Source organism: Mytilus edulis, chromosome 2 (genome assembly GCF_963676685.1).
Source record: "Mytilus edulis chromosome 2, xbMytEdul2.2, whole genome shotgun sequence".
Lineage (NCBI taxonomy): Eukaryota > Metazoa > Mollusca > Bivalvia > Mytilida > Mytilidae > Mytilus > Mytilus edulis.
The window spans coordinates 42,788,792-42,804,651 of record NC_092345.1 but is presented as its reverse complement, the minus strand read 5'-3'; the positions used below and the strand labels follow the sequence as shown (position 1 = coordinate 42,804,651).

Below are 15,860 nucleotides of genomic sequence, written 5' to 3'. Positions count from 1 at the left end.
ATGAAAGAGTACACTGATGGCTAAAATCAAGAAACCTAGATGAAGAAAAAACAGTGGACTAAAATTTATGAAAAAAAATCGTTTAAAGTTTCATTGGAAAATCATTCACTTTAAGTAACTTGACCATATTTTATTGTGACATACACTTACTACAATTACTACCACTCGACTTGCAAAAAACCCAAACGTTAATCATTGAAACCCCATCATAAACCTGAACTGAATAATAATATATCTTGCAACCTTCCATATTGTTGAAATATTTAAAAAAAAAAAAATGTTAGCTACTTTTTTATAATTCTTAATTGAAATAAAATACATGCGAATGTTACAAAAACTGTTATATACGTTTTTATAATCTTTTGAATTGAATTGAAGTACAGGCACTGTATAACCGACAACGATTCAGCGTCAAGGTTCATACGTCAAGGTACCTATAGTTATTGATAAAAAATTCCAATTTTATTCACTTATTGTATGTTTATTGTTTGATTACAAACACAATGAATATATGTTTGTTACGATGCTATAAAACAGTTGAAAAAGAGGAATACCTTTATTAATTATGATTGAGATTGCATCAAAAGCAATCGCATTTGAAGAATAATCTGGACGATTAAAGCAGTATAAATTTACCAAATTTACCAAGTGAAATTTACCAGACTGATTGACTTCGTTTACTCTTTAACTCAAATATCTCACGTACATATTCTTCCATTTGAGTATTACTGAAATTCATATGTGAGTTATTATCACAGTTTACAGTGTTATAATTGTGATTGCCATCGTCTGACTCCATGTGAATATTTTGACTGTTTTCTTGGATGCCTGGAAATTGCTGGCTAATATCTGATTGCACACATTGTTGGTAAGTTTTTCGTCCTTCAGGCGGGGAAATTTCTTCCGGTTTCCAAGGTTTTTCATTTTTAACTTGATTCTATATAAAAAAAAAAGATATAGGAAGTAATGGCAATAATTTTATCACTCAGTTTCAATTTCATTTGTAAATCTTTTTAATATTAATAAAAACTTGAAGATACAAATTTAGGAACAGAAATAGATTGCAAACTCATTTCATTAAATTTCAACTATTTGAAAATTAAAGTTTAGACGGCATCCACATTAGAAAAATATACCGTCTAACAAAGTTTTCAAATTCATTTTTTTTTTATCAAATTATGAATTAAAAGAGATAAGGGGTGCATCATGAAACAAGGATCAAAGTTTCCATAAAGTTGCCTTCGTGTGTTTTAATCTCTAAATACTTGCTTTTGATCTTCAAAATTTCTTCACCTCTTTAAATATTTAGATACGAGACAAATTCTCACAATATTTTACTACACATTGTCCTTGAACATAAGGATATAACTTATATCAAATTCATCATAGACTATCCTCTGATGAAGTAGGTATATATCATTACTTTTTAAGTTTAATTATCATGTTTGTAGACTAAATCTTAAAAATTATGAAGGGATTCTGTTATAGTTATATGTATAGTAAATTTCATATGCTTTATGTAGCGTTTTGTCAAAGAAAACCGTAACAAATTTTCTCAATCCTTTACATAAGTATAAGCCATAGTTAACTACAATGTAATTTAAAACGCTTAATTAAATTTTGTTCCGTAAAAAAACCCAATGTATAACGAAGAAAACAATTATTTGAGTTCGGAAAACATTAAAGCATACTATTATTGTACTTTTTTGAAAAAAAAGTCCAATCAGATTAAAGCATACTACTGCTATACTTTGTTTAAACAAAAACTCAAATCAAACAAACATATTTCAAAAATGCGTCAATATTTTTAATTTTTATTTAATACATATATTTCATTCAATTTCTACCGAAAAGACATATCGTTGACTTTTAAAATTCAGTGATAACCATGACAAATGCTGCTAGTGTAATATGACATGTGTACTATTTGTGAGAATATAATTCATTCCTCGGTTTTAATAAGGTTCTTCGTGTTATTCAAATTTGTTACCTCTCATTGGATAGTGTAAACCTATATATGAATTCAGTGTCGGAATATACTTTCCATTATTTTAGAACCATGCACCAGTTCTTCTTGCAATATGTGCTCTTATCAATGCAAATACCCTTAAAAGATATAAAGGCTCTGCCTTAAGTTTAACTCAAATTTAAAGCAAAATCTTATGCTTTTTAATCATACCTTTTTGTCTTTTACAGTTTCTGATGTTTTTCTTTTCCTTCTTCTAGAGGTGATTGCGAAGCATACACCTATAGTTGTTACTATAAAAACCCCAACTACAACTCCCCAGATAGCTCCAATGCTGAGATCAAATTCATCACTACCGTCTCCACAGTTATTCATACCATCATTAGTCAAATAATCAGATATACATCTCCCATTCTCACAGTGGAACTCATTTGCTTTGCATATGCCTGTCACATGAGAAACAATTTTGAATATCACATGGTTTACTTTTTAAATTGTTATTTGTATGGAGAGTTGTCTCATTGGCACTCACACCACATCTTCCTATATCTACTTTTTATGAAGGTATCATGAGTCCATTATTAATGTTAAATCCTCAATGTAGGTTTTTAAATCTTTTTTGCACACAAACTAATTCCAATCGCAGAAACACGATCGGTGGTAGCAAGAACTCCTAAAGCTTCCAAATCACCGAAAATTACTGTCTGTTTGAACTTTGCGTCGAGTTTTGCAACTTTACGATCTCTGGGTTGTCATTTGTGGATAATTGTTTGTTTGAAGCCTGAGGACGAAAATCTTATTAAAAAAGTGTGCAGTCAGATATAGGCCAGCAATTTCAAGGATAAAGGATAAAATAACGAAAATAGATAGAGGTAGATCAGACTTACCGATGATGTAAAGTAACTGAATGGTTATGCAACTAATCATAAAGTAGCTAACAGATAGAGATAGATCAGACGAACGTTCACCCAGCGACGATATAAAGTAACGGAATGAATATATAACCCAGGATAAAGTAGCTAACAGATAGATAGAGATAGATCAGACGACTGTACACCCAGCAACGATATTAAGTAACGGAATGAATATACAACATATGATAAAGTAGCTACCAGATAGATAGATATAGATCAGACGAACGTACACCCAGCGACGATATAAAGTAACGGAATGAATATACAACCCAGGATAAAGTAACTAACAGATAGATAGAGATAGATCAGATGACGGTACACCCAGCAACGATATTAAGTAGCGGAATGAATATACAACATAGGATAAAGTAGCTAACAGATAGATAGAGATAGATCAGACGAACGTACACCCAGCGACGATATAAAGTAACGGAATGAATATACAACCCAGGATAAAGTAACTAACAGATAGATAGAGATAGATCAGATGACGGTACACCCAGCAACGATATTAAGTAGCGGAATGAATATACAACATAGGATAAAGTAGCTAACAGATAGATAGAGATAGATCAGACGAACGTACACCCAGCGACGATATAAAGTAACGGAATGAATATACAACCCAGGATAAAGTAGCTAACAGATAGATAGAGATAGATCAGACGAACGTACACCCAGCGACGACATAAAGTAACGGAATGAATATACAAAAAAAATGGTTGTTTTATAGGTTTTGAAACTCCGTAAATATATGCATGCAAGACAATGATATCAATTCAAAATTGATTTTCATAATTTTGTTAAACTAAAATCTCCATCATGCACTGTGGTTTAAAACTTTAAAATCATTTTCTCCAAATATCCTGGATTTCTACCAAACTTGGACAGAAGCTTAATGCTTATGATCATAAGATAATATCCAAAAGTTTTTCTTATATTACTTATAAAAGGACTAGTTTTTCCCCAGTTAACATTACAAACACTCTGCAGTTAAAGTTTTTAAACTAAAATCTCCATCATGCACTGTGGTTTAAAACTTTAAAATCATTTTCTCCAAATATCCTGGATTTCTACCAAACTTGGACAGAAGCTTAATGCTTATGATCATAAGATAATATCCAAAAGTTTTTCTTATATTACTTATAAAAGGACTAGTTTTTCCCCAGTTAACATTACATACACTCTGCAGTTAAAGTTTTTAAAACATTAGAATTTATAAACCATCCTGTATTTTTACCCAATTTTGATAGAAGCTTCTTACAGTACTAGTCAAAATATAGTATCTAGAGGAAAATTTTAATATTTTTTCCTCATTTTTGTTGAGCCTGCGATTAACATCAAAAGAAGACTTTTTGTTCTGCAAAACCCTTACAATTTTAATAGCTTAATACATCAATAACCCATCTCCAGCTAGGGGTTGAATTGAAGGTATTCAATGAGGTCCAAATATTCACTCGCAAGTGCACAACTCATCAACTTTGTTTCTTAGCTAATTTAACAAAATAGAACCAGATTGGCTGCTAACAGTGAATTATAATTTCACTATATCATTTTTATTAATAATTTAACAACAAAAAAAAGATATTTATTTTTTTTATATCTAGAAGCTAATGACATAACTTTATCTTATCTTTATAAGGTAATAAGTCTAAATATTCTTCAAATTCAAAGTTTTCTTTAAAAAGTTAAAACATAATGCTTTGGGAGAATTTTCCATTTCTGATTTCCATGTCTGCTGAAATTGGTAAAAAATTATCTGTATAATGGTCAACTTTAACCATTTTGGATTAAAACTAAAGTTACTCTGATTTAACCAAATATTTGAAAGGCCATATTTATTCAATAGATTTTTTTTATACAAATCAACCACTAAAAATTTTAAGAGTACTAACTGATCTTCTAGTTAGTATTACCATAACTTTTGATCATCTAACCATAATAAAACATTGTTTTAGCAGTCAGTTAATAGGTGTAAAAATTCATTTTAAAATTATTAATTACTGGTAATAACTGGGCCGTTTAAGGAATTACTTGTATTAACTAAGTGCATCGGGAATTACCTGTAATTCCTAAATTTTAGTAATTACATGTAATTCCTAATTTCACCTATTTACTGTAACATATATACTCTTTTAAAACAAATGAAACGATACTAGCCACTATATTTTCCATTTATAATGAAATTGGAAACACTGTACCAAGGTAAATAAGTGCACAATTGGTCTAAATTTACAAAGTTGATTTATTGTCAATATTTAAAATCGATATAAAAATTTAAAACTTGAAACTGAAACATGGTCTGCTTCAAATTTTGAATGCCTTTGCAGATATTTGAATACTTCATTCTCATCTTTAAAATTAAGTGCAGACTTAAGTCTTTTGTCTTCATTTTCCGCAGAATGTACTTAACCCCTGTGTTCAATAACACGTTTTTTCTCGCTGTCCAATTTAGTCGAATTGTTTTAATTACATGCATTTGTTTTGCAAATAAATGTTTTTCGTTGGATAATTCAACAGTTTTTCCTTATCATTATATTTTATGATAAATTGGAGTTCAAACGTGTTTCTCGTTACTTTTATTACGAGACTAGTATATTTCTCAACTAAACGTACCTTCATGAAAGCTTGTTATAACAAGGTTGAATCCATTCTCATTGGACCATGAATCGGATTTGAAATAGACTGACAACACGTGTGACGTTGTTATGAAGGACCCCGAAGGAGAAATTGACCCACAAACTTTTCTTCTTAAACCTGTAAAAGTTGCAAATATCCTTTTAAGTCGAAAAAAAAAGATAATATCATGACCAATAGAAAAAACGACGAAAAACACATCTTACATGACTATATACAGGAACTTCTCAGGAAGAAGGAAAAGACGGTAGCAGTATCCTTTAACTTTACTTACCGCTTTAAAGATGACATTCTCTCACTAAAGCATTCAAAATTTGGTGACTCTGTTGAACGCATCTATCCCATCGGATTTGAGATAAAGGATACAACAGATCAGTTAAGTCTGCCTCATATTTTGACTTACTTCTAGAAATTGACAATATGAAGGGTCGGTTGAAAACAAAACTTTACGACAAAAGAGATGATTTCAGCTTCCCAATTGTGAAGTTTCCATGTTTATGTAGCAACATTCAAACAGCACCTGCATACGGAGTTTAAATCTCTCAACTGTTACGATATTCCAGGGCTTGTATTTCTTATCACGATTTCCTTCAAAGATGATTGCTACTCACAAGGAAGGTATTAAACCAAAAGTTCCAAATGTTGTATTTGAATTCATAATTTTATAGACACCATCACGATTTGGTTGACCGTTATGAAATATCCGTTTCACATATAATATTAGATATGTTCATAATGCCGTTACTAAAATCCATTCTTTTTTACGGATGTGACCTACCGAATTAGATTTGTTACCGGGTATTTACAAATATGAACAACACGACGGGTGCTATATGCGGCGCAGGATCTGCTTATCCTTCCGAGTATCTGGGATCACACCCAGTTTTTTTTTGTGATATCCGTGTTGCTTAGTCGTTAGTTTTCTATGTTGCGTTTTGTGAACCATTGTTTGTCTGTTTGTCTTTTGTAGTCATGACTTTATCAGTTTATTCTCGTCTTATGAGTTTGAATGTCCCTCTGACTTAGACCGCCCCTCTTTTACAGTCCATAAAGTATTAATATAAAACGAAAGTTTGAGCTACACAATTACTAAGACCAGTTGTAACCTCGTGTATTCCAAAAGGATATGCCATCCCTGATCCATTAGTAGCATCTGTTGTGTGTTAAACTTGTACATTTAAAATTTAAAAAAAAAACATGGCGATCACTCGCTTTCGGTTAATTTTTTAACATGCTTTGTTTGTTAAATCTTTCGTGTTCTATTTGCACTTTGTGGCTTTTCATCGTTTTTCTGTTGGCCTTTGTTGTCTTTTTTTCGAATTATGGTTTTTGACTACTAGAAATAGCAAACAAAATGTACAATTTTATTCATTCCATAGGAGTAGGTCCAGTAAGACCCCTTGTTGGCCCCAAAATATACCAGTTTTACAAAATTGTTAAAATGTAAACTTTTAGTTATTTATTGGAAAGTAAAATGCTTCTGCTACATAAATATGGGCTTTTTTGACAATACAATGCACATATATTGGGTACTAGCATAATTAAGTCATGCTAAATTACTGAAATCTTCACAATTTTACTATTTTTGTTAAATTTTGGACGGTTTCCGTCTTAAATGAAAGTGGTCGCATTTTTGTTCATTCTTAATATTGAAATGTAAGTTGTATTTGATGATAATACATAACATATATAAAGATTGAGGATGAACACGGATGCAGCCACTTTCGTTTTTGATAAAAACCATCTAAAAGTGACATTGTTTGGCATATTTCATCGATTTTTCATATTTAAGCTAGAATCGAAGCGTTTTAAATAAGTGAATCAGTTAAAATCTTTCACATAAACTAATCGAATCAACTGAAATAGACACTTAAGTGTTTAAAAAGTGTTCAAAATCTTTCGTCAGATGAACTTGAAGATTGAGGCCAAATCGGCCCATACCGGACCTACCCTTTGAAGCACAGGGATTGACACCCTATGGAACTGATAGATGGTTTTATGATGAGTACCCATTTTGCGCACATGCTCAACAATATATCTGTTAAAATCAAATAACTGTTTTGTTTTATTTCTTCACATTTGTTTTAACTATTTGACAATAGTCCATGCTTATTATGTTTTTTGAATAAATGGATGTCTGTTCCATATTTTCATTTTTCATTTTTTAAGTCGACCTTTTCTAGACGTCACATGCACCGTTTCCTAAATTTTGCATTTTTGACTAGAGAATTCGTCTGATGTATAATCTGACCGTTCTGTATATCTTTAGGAATATTAAGCTATGTTAAAAGATTGTTTAAATAACAATAAATGTAAAAATACGAAATATTTAGTCTCTTAGAAAACACATTGGTAAATGTTTTTTAGTGCAAAAATTGGTGAACATTTGGTACTTGGTGCAAATTGGGTATTGTGATGTTATAATTTTTAAAAGAGGGACGAAAGAGACTGGAGGGACAGTCTAACTCATACTAGTATATCGACAATAAATTGACAACGCCATGGCTAAAAATGAAGACGAAACAGACAAACAATAGTACACAGGACACAGCATAGAAAACTAAAGACTAAGCAACTCGAACCCCACCAAAACTTGGCGTTATCTCCGGTGTTCCGGAAGGGTAAGCAGATTCTAATCCACATGTGGCACCCGTCGTGTTGCTCATGTTATTACAAACCCGGTAAAAGTCTAATTCGGTAGGTCACATTCACGAAAAGGGAAGGGGATTGTAGTTACGACGTAATGAACATATCCGATATCATCTGTGAAACGGTTATTACATGTATAACGGTCAACCAACTCGTGATGACATCATTAACGAAGGGGTGATTTCAACATCTTCATTTGGAACACTTAGTTTAATAGCTTGTGAGCAGCAACCATCTTTAAAAGAAATCTTGATAGGAATATAATCCCGGGAATATCGTATCAATTGGGAGATATATACTCCGTATGCTGGCGCTGCTGGAATGTTGCTACATAGAAATGGAAAGTTCACAATTGGGAAGCTGAAATCATCTCTTTTGTCGTAAAGTTTTGTTTTCAACCGACCCTTATTGTCAGATGTAAGTCAAGATATGAGGCAGACTTAACTGTATCTGTTGTATCTTTTATCTCTAGTTCGATGTGATAGATGCGTTCAACATAGTCACCAAATGTTTAATTATTAAGCGTGAGAACATCCCTATAGCGGAAAGTAAAGTTAAAGGATGTTGCTAACTTCTTACCTTAAAACAGGCTCCACTAGACACATTTCTAACTTTCATTAAGATGTTGGGATTTTTTTTATCATAAGGTTAAAGGTGATATAATTTTACATTAAAAAAACTGCACGTTGTTAATTTAATATAATTTGAATAATAAATGTTTTCCTTGTGTTATCTTCCATTAAAAGCTACTTCAAATTGCATGGTAGATATTCGTTTACTGTCAGATACTTTTTGCAGTGTTTTTGTGTAAAAATCTAATATAGGTATTCATATTTACCATTAACAAGTTTACTTTTGGTACTGTTTCCATCATACAGGAGCAGAAAGTCGTCATCACAATGAGGTTCAAATTCAATGTCTATAGACATAAACACAATTACTATTTGCTTATTCAGTTCAGTCTCAATGTTGACTGTACAATTCAGGTTTGGGGAATAATGGACACGTCTTGACGGTTTCAGGCGCATCCAGGTTATACCTATTTCATCCATGCTGATCTTCTTTCCACATCGTTCTTCCATATACACTAGGCAAAATACAAAATTAAGCATTTTCTTGCTGCATTATAGTATATATTGATATATAGAAATGAGTTCAAAACTTTGTATCTTTGATTTCAACATATGTAGATTGATTTATTTATTTAAATGAGTTTGATTAAAATAAAGGGTCTCTTGAACTTGTTATGATATTCAAGCTTTTGCTCAACGATGAAGGCCTTGTAGTGATGAAGAACTGCAATAAAAACGCTATATTTGCTTTAAAAAAAGTACTATAATTCAGAAATAAATAGGTCAGAACCCTTCATTTTATTTAAGAAAATGTAGAGTAATTTCACCAAGTAGATATGATCTCACCTTATTATGATTAACATCTTGATTTTTGTGGTAGAATTTAGGGTTTCCTCGATATCATACCCTTTCCTTTGCTTTCTAATTTTTTTCTGACCTATTGATTTTGAGCAAATAAAGCAAAAACAGATTGGTTCATTGTGAAATTTAATTTATATACAAGTACTTGGGCCATCCTTTTATTTGTGTGGAAATGTTTGATATTTTTATATGAGCTTGCGTGCAATTTTTATGAGTCAACTAAAGACCTTATTTTTATTGTATTCGAATATTTTACAAAATGTCGAAGTCTTTACAAGAATGTGACGAGACTCAAGAGTTCTTCTACAGATATTAAATCGTTCTTGTACACAGAGATTCAAATCTAAAAAAATATCTTACTTTTAAGACCAGATGAAATTGATAACGTTGTTAAGACTATGGTCAGCTTTTGCAGGAATTTCATTTTTATCTGGAAGGAAAAGTGAAGTGATGGTTACTTCTTTATGTGATTGAAACGCAAGCATGTCAATGATGAAAATAACACGAAGGTGAGGGTGGTAAAAGGTTATTTTCGTGCAACGTGTTTTGCCATTTTTATTTGACGTGCAGCCGTGAAAAAGGTTCGTTATTTGCCGTGTTTCGTGAGATCGGTAAAAAGATCAACGTGCAAGAAATTTTTAATTGTTCGTTCATCGTGAAATGGCAATTATATTTCGCGTTCTTCCGTGCAGATATCTTCCATTAATCGCAGTTATGAAATGAACGGAACAAAATATACTGCACCAGTTACACATGTAATGTTCCTTCAGTGATTCTAAGAGCCAAAATATGTTAAAATCGAAATTCTCATAGAAACATTGAAGTCTTCGACTTGAAGAGCTGATACACATAAAAACAAAATTAAGACTCACACCCGAAAGACCTAAGATATGCATGAGGGAAATACATTCCTTAATCAAAAATATGTCTTTTAGATGCAAGATATTGTTGGTATAAGCAAGACTAAGTCAAGTAAAAGATAATAGACAAAATAGTAATAAGATTCATTTTTTTAGAATGTCTGCAGCACAGAAAATAATTAACGAGGGTACATCCTACGCACTTGTGGTTTCTTTTTTTAGCAAACACAATTAAATGAAATTGAACTTAGCAATATTCTTTGTTTAACGTTTTCTTTTAAATTGCATATTATCCAAAATCAAAAACAAACTTACCGTGTATTGCACTAACTAAATGTTCTTGTACGTTGATATAGTAAACATGATTTTTTCACCGATACTACGAAATATATGTATTAATTTGACATGATTTGTTAATTGTCGATGTAAAAAAGGAATGGTCTTATAATGTCATACATAATATATGTATTAGTTACTAAGTACAAAATGCATGTAAGGTGTAAAAATGTAAGTTATATAAATATAACATGGTCCTGTTGCATGATGGAGAAAACTTTTACTTGTGTACTAACGAAACAATGTTGTAAAACACAACTTTTTGGAATCTTCGTTTTTAATGCTTGTTTATTTTGTATTAGATTTACACATATAACCGTTTTATTTCGAGTGCCACTAATGCAAGAAGAAACATGCGTCTGGTATCTGGTACCAAATAATATTATTGTTGATATTTTTTCTATTTTGATTTCACTCGGTCCAGTATAGATTTTTGGCAAAAAATACAAGATTATTAATGGTTAAAAATCGTCACTCATAGGCAATATCTTATATACGAAAGTAACTTACAATTTCACCTTTGTTGATAATGTGTTTAAGTATCTTTTAAGACCCTTCTTAGTGGTAGACAAACACGCTAAGCTGGAATTTATAATGATAGTTCACAAAATTATGGCGACTCTAAGCCGACCAATCTTTGCTGTTTCTTTTTTAACGCAGTGTGCTTTGGAAAGAAGCAGCATATGCCAATTCTAGTTCGACTCTGCTGGACTTTATACACTGAGAACATTTTTCACCGAGGCAAAAACTACCACAGGACCACAGAGGCAATTCAAAAGATACTTGAATATACCATAATGCATGTAACTCTACATCTTTTATATAAGCTTTGGATTTTACATATTTTGGCCACAAGCATCACTGAAGAGACATTATTTGTCGAAATGCGCATCTGGTGCAGAAAAATTGATACCTTTAATGTTATCAATAGAATGCCTAAATGAACCATTTTGTATTCTTAAAATTGGTAGAAATTTACAGAAAAAAATACAGCATTTCAACACAGGTATAAAACACATATGATAAAAAAAGAAAAATTAACAGCAAAAATAGATGCACAAAGAAAAATTTAGGCCACACAAGAAAATATAAAAAGATGCTAAGCATACGTTTTAAAAGACTAAAAGCAAAATTTCTCAAAATGAAAAAAAAAGCATAATTATATGAATTGTTAATGATTACAATATATATATCTGTGCATATATAACTGTAAAGCGGATGCTGGTAAAATTGACGAAAAGCTGCAACCCTATCTAGTCACTCAGAAGTGCTACAATGTTTATATAAAAGCAGCACATAATCAGTAACAAGAAAGGCTGTTAACTTGTAAATTTTTACACAGCAGTTATTTCAGAAATTAAATTGTGAACAGATTTCTTGATAAACTAGAAAACTGCACCTCCATTAGACCAGCACAACAAACCCTTTCAGATAAATTATCATTCTCTCTCAAACTTCCTTCTTTGCCTACCAATATCAGCATAATCCTCATCCTCTCAATTCTTCATTCTTCCCTCCATAGAATTTACATCTTTAGATACCACTTTCATTATTTACTCTTAAATTTTGCAATGTCTCCCTTTCTCCATTTCTTATCCATACCTACCTTAGCAACCTATATTAGCCTACTGTATGTGTTAGATATTATTATGTATAGTTTGTTAGTTGATGAAGATTTTAAATCATATACTACCGGCTATTGAAGTACCGGCTATGGTAGAAGAAAAAATTAAAAATGAAAAGAACAGATTTTTTTACATGAAAAATGGAACATACTAGAGTATTGAGAAAATTTTGAAGTTGAAGCATATTTTCAATATTAAATGATTATTGTAACATTACTGAAAACTTAAGGTAACAGCCAAAGTTACAGAAATCCAAAACGTGTTATGCAACTTTTATAAAACGAAATTTTTCGTAGGATAATTATTTTGCAGCCAAAATATGTATTTCTAAAGTGAAAGGTGTAGCTTTATTTTACAGTTATAAACAAAATTTCTTCCACATCTCCTTATTTTTATATGGCTGAGAGTTAACTTCACTCTTCTGTTTTGATAACCAATTGAGTTACTCTTTCAGGCTAACAAATATACTTCCAAAAGCCAACTCGTAACACATCTATATAGAATTTATTTTGATGAAGAGTTGTATTGTCTCATTCATTCGCAGTCATACTACATCTCAATAAAAACAAAAATATAATAGTTGTCTTGGACATTCAATTACTTTTATGATGGTAAAATCAACTGTCGTTTTTATTTTATATGCTTGGTTACATATTTTAATTCTTGAAATAATTCAGATATTTATATTGAATTGTATACCGGCCGTGAGAGGGCTTAATCGCAGTCAAGGTCTTGAAATACACACAACATACTAATTAAAAATTTAAACTAGAGGCTCTAAAGAGCCTGTGTCGCTCACCTTGGTTTATGTGAATATTAAAGGAAGCAGATGGATTCATGACAAAATTGTGTTTTGGTGATGGTGATGTGTTTGTACATCTTACTTTACTGAACATTCTTGCTGCTTAAAATTATCTCTATCTATAATGAACTTGGCCCATTAGTATCAGTGGAAAATGTTAGTAAAAATTTACAAATTTTATGAAAATTGTTAAAAATTGACTATAAAGGGCAATAACTCCTAAAGGGGTCAACTGACCATTTCGGTCATGTTGACTTATTTGTAAATCTTACTTTGCTGAACATTATTGTTGTTTACAGTTTATCTCTATCAATAATAATATTCAAGATAATGACCAAAAACAACAACATTTCCTTAAAACTAACAATTCAGGGTCAGCAACCCAATAACGGGTTGTCCGATTCATCTAAAAATTTCAAAGCAGATAAATGTTAACCTGATAAACAATTTTACCCATGTCAAATTTGCTCTAAATGCTTTGGGTTTTGAGTTATAAGCCAAAAACTGCATTTTACCCCTATGTTCTATTTTTAGCCATGGCGGCCATCTTGGATGGTTGGCCAGGTCACCGGACACATTTTTTAAACTAGATACCCCAATGATGATTGTGGGCAAGTTTGGTTTAATTTGGCCCAGTAGATTTTAGTTAACGACGGACGACGGACGCCGGACGACTGACGACGACGGACGCCGGACGCCAAGTGATGAGAAAAGCTCACTTGGCCTTTTAGGCCAGGTGAGCTAAAAAGGAGATCTTTTGCCACCAGGTGGTACCCCCGGTTAATTAAATTTCAAGGTTAAAAAAAATTTAATGTTTTCGTCTCACCATATTCAGCTTCAAAAGTATTTCAATTGTGATTTAAAGGATAACAAGACAGACATTATGATTTTGGTAAAAACTAACTTACCTATTCAGACATTCCAACTACTACTAGATGGTAAGGTAGCAAAACTCATAAAATGCATTCCCACCCTTGTATTATTATTCTTTATATACAAAGTAATGATCTTGACCGTGTTGACCTTGAATTCGGTCATTTTAACCTTGTTCACAACAAAAACACACACAACAAAAACACAAGAGTTTTATAGGAAACAATACAGCAAGGTCCTTTCAAGGCATTCAATAGTTCTGAGACCGACACAATCACATTGACCATGCATAAAATCAGACTGCATTATATGCAACGCACCATCTGAAGGTGGACAACAATAATACGAAGTGTAAACAATATCTTTCAATGCATACAAGTGTGGACACAGATGAGTGTGGATAGTATGTTTGGATGTTTGACAGTGTCTTATGACAAAAGGAGTTCTATGTTTTTCCTTTATGGTGTTATTTTTTTGTCTATCTGATGAGTAAAGCCTTTTTTAACTGATTTTTATAGTTTGTTCTTATGTTGTAGGGGTCCCAGGTTAGGGGGAGGCTTGGGATCCCACTAACATGTTTAACCCCGCCACATTATTTTTGTATGTGCCTGTCCCAAGTCAGGAGCCTGTAATTCAGTGGTTGTCGTTTGTTTATGTGTTACATATTTGTTTTTCGTTCATTTTTTTACATAAATGAGGCCATTAGTTTTCTCGCTTGAATTGTTTTACATTGTCTTATCGGGGTCTTTTATAGCTGACTATATATGCGGTATGGTCTCTGCTCATTATTGAAGGCCGTACGGTGACCTATAACTGTTAATGTTTGTGTCATTTGGTCTTTTGTGGATAGTTGTCTCATTGGCAATCATACCACATCTTCTTTTTTATATTATTAACTGTGTTGCACGGTGACAACCAACATGAGCATTAGAACTGTTATTTATTTAATTATTTTTTTTATGTTCATGACAGGCATGGAGGAGACAGTTATAACACTAGTTACCGAATGATTATGATAGAATATGTTCTACATCTTTGATTTTGGATACATTTTGTATCTAGGAGAGCAACACAAAATAGATTAATTTTTTCACACGTTTTTTTTCTATATGGGAGATGATATCTAGATTTGAGAACATGATATAAGGAGCCTGTAACTCGGTGATTGTCGTTTATTTATGTGTTACATATAAGTTTTTTTTTTTGTTTTTTTTAACATAAATAAGGCCATTAGTTTTCTCGTTTGAATTGTTTTATATTGTCATTTCGGTGCCTGATTATGCGGTATTGGCTTTACCTATTGTTGATGTCCGTACAGTGACCTATAGTTGTTAACTTCTGTGTCATTTGGTCTCTTGTGGAGAACTGTCTCATTGGAAAGCATACCACATCTTTTTCATATGTATTTGCTTACTATTGGTATGGTTCACTAGATTTAGTTAAAACAAACTTAAAGTAAGACTAAATAATTCTTCAATGTTTCCATTTGTAAAAGGGCATAACCCTAGAATGATAATCAAAGTGCTTGTAATCACTGAATGGTTATTAAAGACTGCTTTAATTTATCAGTTGGTAGTAAAGTGAATTTTGCATTGTATATTGTATAAAGCATTAGTTTAAGATGATTAAACTACTATTCTGGACAGAGAAAGACAACTCTAATTTTCAAAGAAGATTTCATAAAGCATTGGTTTTGGTAATTCAACAACCATTCTGGACAATTTATGGTCTCGACTCTACAAACATGCTTGCTTTTGGCCCTCAA

At 31.9% G+C, this 15,860-nt stretch overlaps 1 protein-coding gene across 1 annotated transcript; it reads right to left on the bottom strand.

Annotated features, from left to right (window-relative positions):
* Nucleotides 1-460: 460 nt before the first annotated feature.
* LOC139512171 (neuropilin and tolloid-like protein 1) lies at nucleotides 461-10,869 on the bottom strand. The gene is made up of 6 exons (XM_071299579.1): nucleotides 10,775-10,869; nucleotides 9,960-10,029; nucleotides 9,005-9,253; nucleotides 5,497-5,637; nucleotides 2,180-2,412; nucleotides 461-937 (listed from the first exon to the last, which is right to left on the bottom strand). Exons 2-6 carry the CDS (start codon nucleotides 10,021-10,023, stop codon nucleotides 656-658), a joined length of 969 nt encoding a protein of 322 aa, XP_071155680.1. The 5' UTR covers nucleotides 10,024-10,029; nucleotides 10,775-10,869; the 3' UTR covers nucleotides 461-655.
* Nucleotides 10,870-15,860: the final 4,991 nt, after the last annotated feature.

What these genes read in the sequence shown, in the direction of transcription:
- LOC139512171 (XM_071299579.1), bottom strand. Translation starts at nt 10,023, where the DNA reads ATGAAATTCCTGCAAAAGCTGACCATAGTCTTAACAACGTTATCAATT. An exon ending in CAAAAGTAAACTTGTTAATG is followed by an intron (nt 5,638 to 9,004) that starts GTAAATATGAAT and finishes CAACTTTTACAG; the next exon opens with GTTTAAGAAGAAAAGTTTGT. An exon ending in AAACTGTAAAAGACAAAAAG is followed by an intron (nt 938 to 2,179) that starts GTATGATTAAAA and finishes TTTTTTATATAG; the next exon opens with AATCAAGTTAAAAATGAAAA.